Genomic DNA, 10252 nt, shown 5'->3' with positions numbered 1-10252 from the left:
TACAGTAATTTTATTGTAGAAAACAGTTAAATATCAACACGATCAATAATCTCGTTGATATTTAACTGTTTTTATCTGATTGATTCTCTTCATATAAATATATAAATCATGTATTTTTGTATTTTTCCGGTTCTTTGCTCCCTGCTGTGATGATTTTATCATCCAGGACTGAAGTTTGTTTTTATTGAGCAACAGAAACAAACTGAAGTTTCAACATTTCTGACTCCATCAGTCTGATTATAACATGAAGGTCATTCTGAGTCACTAAACAAAATATCATCATGTTCTAAAAGGAACATAAATCTAAATATGAAAACATTTAAAACCTTTTAGAGCCTGTTGGGTTGAAATCATGAGGAACAGAGGAAACATTAAACTGGATGATCATCTGGTTCTGATCATCTGGTTCTGATCATCTGGTTCTGATCATCTGGTTCTGATCATCTGGTTCTGATCATCTGGTTCTGATCATCTGGTTCTGATCATTTTTAGAAAAGTTTCTTTTATTTTCCTGTTCAGTTTATCAGATGAAACTGAAATGAAGCTGCAGGTTCTGATGAAACACCAGAAACAGGAAAACATTCATGACAGAGTTTAGTTTGGACCCAGGTTCTGATTTGGATCTGAATGAAAGGTTCTGGTTTCCTGGAAACTTTTCTGCTGCCGGGTTTCAGTTGTGAGGAAGTGAATCAGTGAATCGTTGTGTGGTTGTGTTTTTACCTCAGGATGAAGGTGAAGTTCATCCGACACGCAGAGGCCTGCAGAGTTCCAGAACCACTGGACCCGGTTCCTGCAGAACCTCAGCAAACTTCTCTAAATGTTGGTAAAAGGTTAAAGTTGGTCTGAAACTTCCTAAACTCAACAAGGAAACATTTTATTTCTGTTTCTGCTGCTTCATGTTTCTGGTTCTTCATCTCTGATGTTTCAGTTATTCAATAATCATCTGATCCATTAATAATTATTATAATTATAATAATTATCTGCCATCATAAATCTGTTTTAATTTAAACTTCTGTAATTTTAAATGTTTATGGTAATTCTCTGGTCATTTTAACTCTTCCGGTTTAGTTTTTGGGCCAATCAGAAGTTTCCATCTCAGGTGAAATTCAATCAGAAATCCTCCAGGTTGTTTCTGATGGGAGAAATGACTGACACTCCCTCCGGCCAATCAGGACGCGAGCTGAGAAATCTGCTCACCTGGACCAATCACGTCGCGAGCTGAGAGAACGTTACCTTTTATGGAGAACGCCCGCAGTGAGGCGGCGCAGATAAAACCGCTGCTGCAGCTGCTGGGATGCGGCAGTAAGAGAACCGAGCTGGGACAGACAGACCGACCGACACCGGCAGGACTTCACCGACAGACACCTGAGACTCACCTGGACAGGTAAGAGGCGGCCTGGAGCCGCTGCTCGGTTGGCTGATCGGATTGAATTAATCTTGGTGAACTTTAAATGTGTTGGTGTCTCTAGAGAAACTCTAATGTTTTAAAATCATAAAATAACCATCATAGTTTGAGGATTTAAACTTTGTTTAAAATGTAGTTTGTTTGTTTTTAACTTGAATGTGTTTGACCACTTGGAGTTAAATTCCTCTCTAACCCAGTTGAACCTTCAGTGACCTGTATGAAACGAGTCCTGGTTCCTCAGTAGCTCCGGTTGGAGGAACCAGCAGGATGTTGGGTGTGGTGTCTGGTTTCCATCACATCCTGTCTGAAACCAGCTGAGCTCTGTGGGAAGGAAACCAACCGTCTGTCTTCTCTCTCCAGAAATGGAGGACGATATCTCTGCTCTGGTTGTTGACAACGGCTCCGGTATGTGCAAGGCCGGGTTTGCCGGGGACGATGCCCCCCGGGCCGTTTTTCCCTCCATCGTTGGGCGACCCAGACACCAGGTAGGAACCGGACGGCCAGCGTCGGCCTGGGTGTGACGGTGGAAGGTCTGACTGGGTTTGTGTGCAGGGTGTGATGGTGGGAATGGGCCAGAAGGACAGCTACGTGGGAGACGAGGCCCAGAGCAAGAGGGGCATCCTGACCCTGAAGTACCCCATCGAGCACGGCATCGTCACCAACTGGGACGACATGGAGAAGGTGAGTGACCCTGAGGTCACCGTACAGACCCGTTAGCATGAGGCTGTTGGTTCTAACTGTGAACTTAAAGTTTGCTTCTGTTGCTCTGGGTTATCAGTGACTACAGCAGGAAAACCTGCTGAGTTTAAAGCTCAGTAGCTGCACTGAAAGTGTGTTGATTCAAATCCTGCTGCCCTAAATAAACCTGATCAACGTTTAGCATCTTGTCCTTCATCTTGTCAACCTGAACTCTTCAGATCTGGCATCACACCTTCTACAATGAGCTCCGTGTCGCTCCAGAGGAACATCCGGTCCTGCTGACTGAAGCTCCTCTCAACCCCAAAGCCAACAGGGAGAAGATGACCCAGGTGGGTTCTGACTTGACCCGGTTCAGAGGAGAGACTTTCTGCTGCTTCATTATCTGTAAACTGAAGTGAGATGAACTCTTTCTGTTCCAGATCATGTTTGAGACCTTCAACACTCCTGCCATGTACGTGGCCATCCAGGCCGTCCTGTCGCTGTACGCCTCCGGTCGGACCACAGGTTGGATTAGGAACCAGAACCGGCTCTGAAACGACTCGACTGCATCCTTTACTGAACTGAACTCTGATCTTTCTCAGGTATTGTGATGGACTCTGGTGACGGTGTCAGCCATACTGTCCCAATCTACGAAGGCTACGCTCTTCCTCACGCCATCCTGCGTCTGGATCTGGCTGGCAGAGACCTGACAGACTACCTGATGAAGATCCTCACAGAGAGAGGCTACAGCTTCACCACCACTGGTACGACTCAACCAGAATGAAACCCAGCTAGAAGGCCAGACATTGTGACCTTCCTGCTTTTACTCTGACTTCCAGCTGAGCGTGAGATCGTGCGCGACATCAAGGAGAAGCTCTGCTACGTGGCTCTGGACTTTGAGCAGGAGATGCATACGGCGGCTTCCTCGTCTTCCCTGGAGAAAAGCTACGAGCTTCCTGACGGCCAAGTCATCACCATCGGCAACGAGCGTTTCCGCTGCCCAGAGGCGCTCTTCCAGCCGTCATTCCTCGGTCTGTAATGAACAAATGATTCAATGGCTTCAGATTTTCTTCAGTTTCAGTTCCTGCTGGTTCCTCTCCAGTGACGGTACGTCTTGTCTGTAGGAATGGAGTCTGCTGGCATTCATGAAACCACTTACAACAGCATCATGAAGTGCGACGTGGACATCCGTAAGGATCTGTACGCCAACACGGTGCTGTCCGGCGGCACCACCATGTACCCTGGAATCGCTGACCGCATGCAGAAGGAGATCACTGGCCTGGCCCCGCCCACCATGAAGATCAAGGTATGACAGCTGCACCTCAGGGTCATACCTGCTGCAGTACACCTGGAAGAGTTTACAGGTCAAAGGTCATCCAGAAACTTGATGCAGCTCTTCCAGCTGGTTGTTTTTGAAACAAGTTGATGGATCATTTAAGATCCTCTCAAATTCGGCTGTTTTTCTTAGCCTTGTGGTTTCTCTGTGCACAGATCATCGCTCCACCAGAGAGGAAGTACTCTGTCTGGATCGGCGGATCCATCCTGGCTTCGCTCTCCACCTTCCAGCAGATGTGGATCAGCAAGCAGGAGTACGATGAGTCCGGTCCAGCCATCGTCCACAGAAAGTGTTTCTAGACGTCCTCCCTGTCCCGGCGCTCCGCCTGCTTTTCAGCTGCTGCATCCAGCCAGAGGGTCGTCTGGTTCCTGTTGTGTAAACGGACTCAAACATCCCCAACCAGTAATGGTTACAGTTCAGCCTGACATGAACTCGGACAGAAACTTCAGTAACTTCAGATCCTGACCCAGTTTGTTCAGAGATTCATCATCTGGATGATCAACTGTCTCTGCAGTGACTGAATCCATGGAAACGGCCACTGAAACTTTCCAAAGCATTAAATCATTGTAAAATTCATGATCTGAAATAAAATGTTTACACATGGTACTCCACTTGTTGCTGCTTGACCCTTTTTATTGTCTAAAATCTGTTTTGGTCCAAGTTTGCTTCATCACTTTTATCAAACCTCCTGCAGTATCTTGATGGTTTCAGTTTGTCTGACTTAAAATGAGCTTCATTAGCAGGACTAAACTTCTGGAAACGGGACCAGATTAAAGGGCCTTAAACTCTCTGGCTCCATTTAAAAGTTCTCTGCTGCCATCTGCTGGTCAGTTTACAAACTGGCCATTTCAGTTGATGGGCTGCATTTGTATGAAATCCTCTAGCTAGTAGCAATGAGATGTTTATTTTTTTTAAGTGTCCAGCTTGACATTAACAATAATTGGGTGAAATTATAGTGGATTAACTCTCATTCATACAAGGTTAAATATTTTCATAGCACTTTAGATGCATCATAAATGAAGTTTTATGGCCACAGTGTAAATTCTGACTATAAATAACTTTATATTCTAGATGTAAACATGCCTCGGATCCCAACCTGACCAAACAAATCAGGCTGATTAGGTTGGACTATAAAACTGAGTCGATATAAAAAGAATCATTTCCACACTTAGAACTGAAAAACTGAAACTGAAGTGATTTCTTGGCATTAATGCAGAAAGTTTAACTTAAGATGAACTATAAAAAAACAGAGTCTCACCTTGAGAAATGAATATTTAATGAAACCACATTTTGAAATGTTCATGAGTTATAAAATAGAGTTATCTGAATGTAACCAGATGTTCTGGTTTTATGTTTATAAAATGATTTTAAATGTTCCAGAAACCAGAATTCAGATTTTAATCTTTCAGTTTGTTAAGGAAATTTCTGTTATCAAAAATGAATCCATCCAAAAACTGAAGAATCTTTGTTTTTATTTCTACTGGAAGGTAAAAATGTTTCACTGATCTGAACATGATTCATTAATCAGAGCTAAAGAAGAACTGATCTCTGTTAGCAGGTGAACAGAAACATCTTCATGACCCTCCACTCACTGGAGGAAACCAGTTCAGTTGGACTTTTGTTCGAAAAACTCTAAAACATGAAAGACAGGAAATAAAAGCCGATAAAGAATCTCATTAAAATCCTGAACTTGATCTGAGCTCAAAGTCAGAAAAACTTTTAGTGACAAAACATTAAAGAAAAAACATTCATATAAAACACTGTTAATGAAAATCTACACAGAATTACAGTGAAATTAATTCTGCAGTTCTAATATCAGATTAATAATAATCAGATTCATGTGATGGATGCTGACATTATGCATCATCACTGCACCAATCAACGGCGCAGAAAGAAAATCATTTATTTTAATTAAAGTCACATTAATGCAAACTCTGCTTGTTTATGTAAAAAAAACAAAACCTGTAAACTGAGATGATCTGATGACTCTGGGAGTCAATATGACACATTAAAATCATCACCAATATTATCATTATTTTATAAAACTGACCCAGTTTCTCCAGCCGGGTCTTGATTTTGGTCCGTTTGGGTCCAGCAGCTTATTGGTTTTGATACACGTATAATAAAACTAGAGACACTGACAGCAGCAGAGTGAAGCCCAGGTACGTCCACTTCCTCCTCTTCTGGTAGAAATCCTCCTGCAGCTTCCTGTGGCGTTCCCGCTCCTCCTCCAGGTTCTGCTTGGTTTCCTGCAGGTTCTGTTTCAGTTCCTGGTGCATTCGCTCCAGGATGCTCACCTTCTCTTTGTCCCAGGCGTCCCGCTCTCTGGTCCGCCTCGCCTGCTCTGCTCCAGACGTTTCTCAGCCGTCTCTCTTTGCTCTCGTTCATCTTTAACTCGGTTTTCTGAAGCATCCAGTTTTTGTTTCCACTCTTTTCGCTGCAGTTCTTCCTGTTTTCTCCATTTTTTGTCCTCTTCCTCTCGCTCCTTCTTTCTCTTCTCGCGTTCATTCTCTATTATTTCATCCTTTTCTTTCAGTATTTGAATTTGCTCTTTTCTTTGCTGATCCAGTTGAGATTGCAGAGTTTTAGTTTCTTCTCTGTGTTTCTTCTTCAGCTCTTCTTCTCTTTTCTTTACTTCTTCTGTCTCTTTCCTGAGTTGTTTTGTTGTCTGTTGCTCATCTTCACTCTTCTGTTTCACATCCTGTAGTTCTGATTCAACTTTTAAAATCCTCTCAATCAACACCTTGGAGAACAGGCCTGTTGAGAAAACGCTGGACTTTTCACCACAAATCTTCTCCATCAGTTCTCTGACCTGCCGTCTGTCTCTGGTGTCCAGAACAAAATATCTTCCTCCACAGATCTGGAGGAGATCCTGGATGTCTCTGCTCTCCTTTATAACGTCACCAACATCTTTATCTGCAGCATCAGTCTCTGTGGTGAAGAGGATGATGGTGAAGTCATGGACTCTAGAGCTGAATGTGTCCTGGATGGTGTGTAACTCTCCCTTGTCTTCATCAGTGAGGGGACCCACAGGTAGGACCAGGATGAAGGCGTGGACACCCTCAGGATCACAGAGGGAGACACACCTGAAGGATTCCTCCATCACTTCCTGCTGAGCTTTTCCATCCAAGGCAGGCAGCTGCAGCAGAGAAACCCCACGTCCAAACACCTCTCCCTGCTTCCTGACACACTCTGAAGGAAGATCCTGGTGACCTAGAATGACCTTGGCTGCTGACGCCTTCAGGGATCCATTTGGACCAAACAGAACCAGGTTCAGAGGTTTGAGTTTCTCAGCTGTAGTTAAAACTGCCTTCATCCTTCTGCTCAGACACTGGAAATAAAAATGAGAGAAAATAAAACATTTAGAACCAAATGAGAGAAAAATAAAACATTTAGAACCAAATGAGAGAAAAAATAAAACATTTAGAACCAAATGAGAGAAAAATAAAACATTTAGAACCAAATGAGAGAAAAAATAAAACATTTAGAACCAAACCAGAAAGTTGGGATCACTTCAGCTTTTCTAAGAAGTTTAAAAAATCTCCAGAGGAAACGGGAGAGAGTTATGGAACAGATTTCTGAAACATTATGAATCTGAACTGTAAATGTTTTGAATCTGAAAAACAATTTTTCATCTTCAAATGCATTAATTATACAGACTAATCTAGAAATAATGATCTGGACTCATTTCAGTTGTTCTTACTGTCTGGATGCAGCAGGTCGTTGCTGCTGCAGCGTTTCAAATCCTCCACAACATCTGGCACTGAAAAGGTAAAAACACCTGAGATGTCAACAGGTAATCCTACAACAACAACCTGCTGGTTGTTATTGGAAATATATGGACTTTAATCAAGTTGAGCAGGTTGAGGTCTAAATGTGCATCTTTAACATGTTTCCTCTGAACGTTGAGCTCAGACTCTTCAGTTTGGAGAAACCAGAAACATCCAGCCGCCATTTTTATTCTGAAGCCTAGGCGCAAATTCAAACTGGAAGACTCTTTAACCACATCCAATCAGAGCAGCCCGGTCTTCGCCGCTAACCTACCAACGCTGAACCATGCCATGTCACGTCCAATCATCGACCGAGACCCAGCTGATAAGGACCTCCAAGCACGGCGTCCTCCGCTTTCCAGCCGCGCTCAACCCTTCTCCACCCTGGCTCTCCCAGCTCTTGAAGCTCATCATCCACCGACCTCCACCACCAGTGTCGGGCCCCGGGGGATGACTTTCCGAACCTGCATCGGGAATACTCATCCGAGCTCATCGCAATCCGTTCGATGACCTCAGCCGGGGCCCGAGCGCCAAAGAACTTTAAATTTGTGTTTGTTAATAAACCTCCTAATCACTGCTTTTCTCCGTCTGAGTCTCTCCAGATTGAACTGAGGTTTGACGATGTTTCTGCTGCAGGATTACAAGTTACTGTGTGTGGAGAGGAAATACATTTTCTGTTCATGATGTTAGACGTGTTGCTTCATTTAGTGCTAATATTAATGTTAAAGGGTCAGAGTGTTTTTGAAAGTTCAGTCGGTCAGCGGAGAATAAAACCAGTAAAACAGAATAAAACCAGTAAAACAGAATAAAACCAGTAAAACATTTTGGTTCCATAATCACCTCCTCATCATCAGTAATATGATCTGACAGCCAAAGCAAACTGTCCACAGTGACAGTCAGTTATGAGGATAAACTGGTTTACAGAAACAGATCAAAGTTTCTTTTCATCCTTAATAAATAAAATCTTGTGTGGCTCTGATTGGTCGATACTCACCAGGTTCTGCAGACGTCATGATGTCACGTTGCTCTGGTGACCAGAGGATTCAGATTCCTTCAAGATTTAAAATAGAAAACATGCAAATAAATTATTTTCACATCAGTGCTACAAAATATAGAAATATAGAAAGAATGGCTTCAGAGATAAACAGGAAACAGAAGTTATGATGATTAAAATGTTCGGTTCTGCTTCTGCTCTCATCACCAACCAGAACAGGAAGTCCAGAGTTCATTCAGTCGATGCAGAAGAAGAAAAATCCTCCATTTTCCAGATTCTGATCATCAGGATCTTCACAACGTCTGCAGTTACTGAAGGCTGCCGGGAGAGGGCGCTGTGGCTGTAACCGGGAGGAGAACCGGGTCAGAACCTGGAGGAGAACCGGGTCAGAACCAGTCAGTATATATACATTGGGTTTAACTGTAAATTCTGTGCATTTATTCCAGTACAATACTGAATCAAAATAATTATTTTAGACTATAAAATTATCAAATGAATATTAAAATAACAGTTATTTTGATTTGCAAATGTTTCAGATCAATCTGAAAGCATTAAAAAGTTTCATGTTTTAAAATATAAGGATAGTTTAAGTTTAACTTTCTGCATTTACATGAACTATTGTAAGACGATCTGAAGGAACAAAATGTCTCCTCCTCTCTGCCAATAGCCTGATAGAAATGAACCAATCAGATCAGCTGGGAGCTGGAAATGAACCAATCAGATCAGCTGGGAGCTGGAAATGAACCAATCAGATCAGCTGGGAGCTGGAAATGAACCAATCAGATCAGCTGGGAGCTGGAAATGAACCAATCAGATCAGCTGGGAGCTGGAAATGAACCAATCAGATCAGCTGGGAGCTGGAAATGAACCAATCAGATCAGCTGGGAGCTGGAACGGAATCAGGCAGGAGAAACTGGATACAGGTAAAAATATTAATGTTCTGGATGGGCTGCAGGTGAAATCTGGGTCAACATTAAATATTGGTTCAATGTTTGTTTGTTTCTTAGATTGTTGCCCAAAACAGCAGAGAGCAAAAAACCGGAAGTTTGATCAGAATAAAAAAGAAAAGCAATAAAAAAGAAAAGCAAACAGCAGCTGTTTGAACGTAAAGTCAGTAAACTGAAAACTCATAATCCAAGTTTCCACCGTAACCCAGATAAATAAGCATTAGAAGTGGTTGTAGAACTAGCAGTAGTAGATTGAGTATGAATGAGTTTATGTAACTGCGTGTCACATGTTTTCTCTGCTTCACTTCACCGAGTCTCTTTAATTCGCTTTAAAACAGAATATTTACTCTTCACAGGTTAAAACATCCGATATTAATAAATTCTCTGTTCCGACGTTAAAACAAACCGAGACACAATTACGTCACAGCGGCGGGGTTTTATTTTCCGTCATGTTAAAAACGTCATTTAGGGTCTTTAGTGGATCTAGTTTGGTTTTCCTGCAGAGTCACATCTGGTTGAGTTTTCTATAAACCCCCTCAGACAGAATCCTGACACTTTCACCTCTTTCTGTGTCAAATTAACAAACTTTACTCACCGTCACCTGCTCGGTGTCCAGCTGGTTGATATCGATAGTATTTAGATTCTCCGCCCCTCCTCCCTCCCCAACCGCTAGGGGGCGTATTAGAACCAACTGTACATCATTTAACAGGATTCTGGCATTTCTCTCGTTTTCTGTTCAAACTGAAGATCATAAACCCTATAATACAGTCTGCATCTATACTACTAAATATTATTTATGTTGTGCAGTGCTTTTTGACTTTATGTCTGTTAAAGTTTATAAATAAACGTTACTTTCTTCCTGGACTTTATTTCAAAAGGACATTTTACTCATTTGATGCCACATATTGACCGTCTGGTGGTGGAACAGCAGCAGCTAGCATGATGCTACATGCTAGCATCTTGCTAGCATGATGCTACTCCAGGCTCTGGGGCTAAACTGAAGGTATCATATAAATAATTGGACAGAAGTTGGTTTCACTCTGAGGATTTCTATGAAACAGAAAATATTCACCAGAAATCTTCATCATTAACATATGAACATGCTCATTTCAATGAATAAAT

The 10252-nt window shown here is 42.3% G+C and overlaps 2 protein-coding genes across 5 annotated transcripts; one reads left to right on the top strand and one right to left on the bottom strand.

Moving 5' to 3' along the window:
* Positions 1–1230: 1230 nt before the first annotated feature.
* Positions 1231–4030, top strand: LOC122828554 (actin, cytoplasmic 1-like). The gene is made up of 9 exons (XM_044112188.1): positions 1231–1384; positions 1766–1890; positions 1958–2086; positions 2323–2433; positions 2524–2608; positions 2686–2847; positions 2923–3114; positions 3208–3389; positions 3575–4030. The coding sequence occupies exons 2-9, from the start codon at positions 1768–1770 to the stop codon at positions 3716–3718; spliced, it is 1128 nt and encodes a 375-aa protein (XP_043968123.1). The 5' UTR covers positions 1231–1384; positions 1766–1767; the 3' UTR covers positions 3719–4030.
* Positions 4031–4874: 844 nt separating this feature from the next.
* Positions 4875–9807, bottom strand: LOC122828555 (vicilin-like seed storage protein At2g18540). Of its 4 annotated transcripts, none has more exons than XM_044112189.1 (5): positions 9726–9807; positions 8395–8553; positions 8184–8240; positions 7123–7182; positions 4875–6750 (listed from the first exon to the last, which is right to left on the bottom strand). In XM_044112189.1, exon 5 carries the CDS (start codon positions 6733–6735, stop codon positions 5713–5715), a length of 1023 nt encoding a protein of 340 aa, XP_043968124.1. In that variant the 5' UTR covers positions 6736–6750; positions 7123–7182; positions 8184–8240; positions 8395–8553; positions 9726–9807; the 3' UTR covers positions 4875–5712. The 4 variants fall into 4 exon arrangements, with proteins under 4 accessions (XP_043968124.1, XP_043968125.1, XP_043968126.1 ...); XM_044112190.1 differs by having other exon boundaries at positions 8395–8523; positions 9726–9804; XM_044112191.1 differs by lacking the exon at positions 9726–9807 and adding an exon at positions 9551–9569 and having other exon boundaries at positions 8395–8523.
* Between the last annotated feature and the right edge of the window lie 445 nt (positions 9808–10252).

The sequence above is a fragment of the Gambusia affinis genome, linkage group LG03 (genome assembly GCF_019740435.1).
Source record: "Gambusia affinis linkage group LG03, SWU_Gaff_1.0, whole genome shotgun sequence".
NCBI classification, from domain to species: Eukaryota; Metazoa; Chordata; class Actinopteri; order Cyprinodontiformes; family Poeciliidae; genus Gambusia; species Gambusia affinis.
Note: the sequence above shows the minus strand (reverse complement) of the source record. Positions and strands in the feature narration are given on the sequence as shown.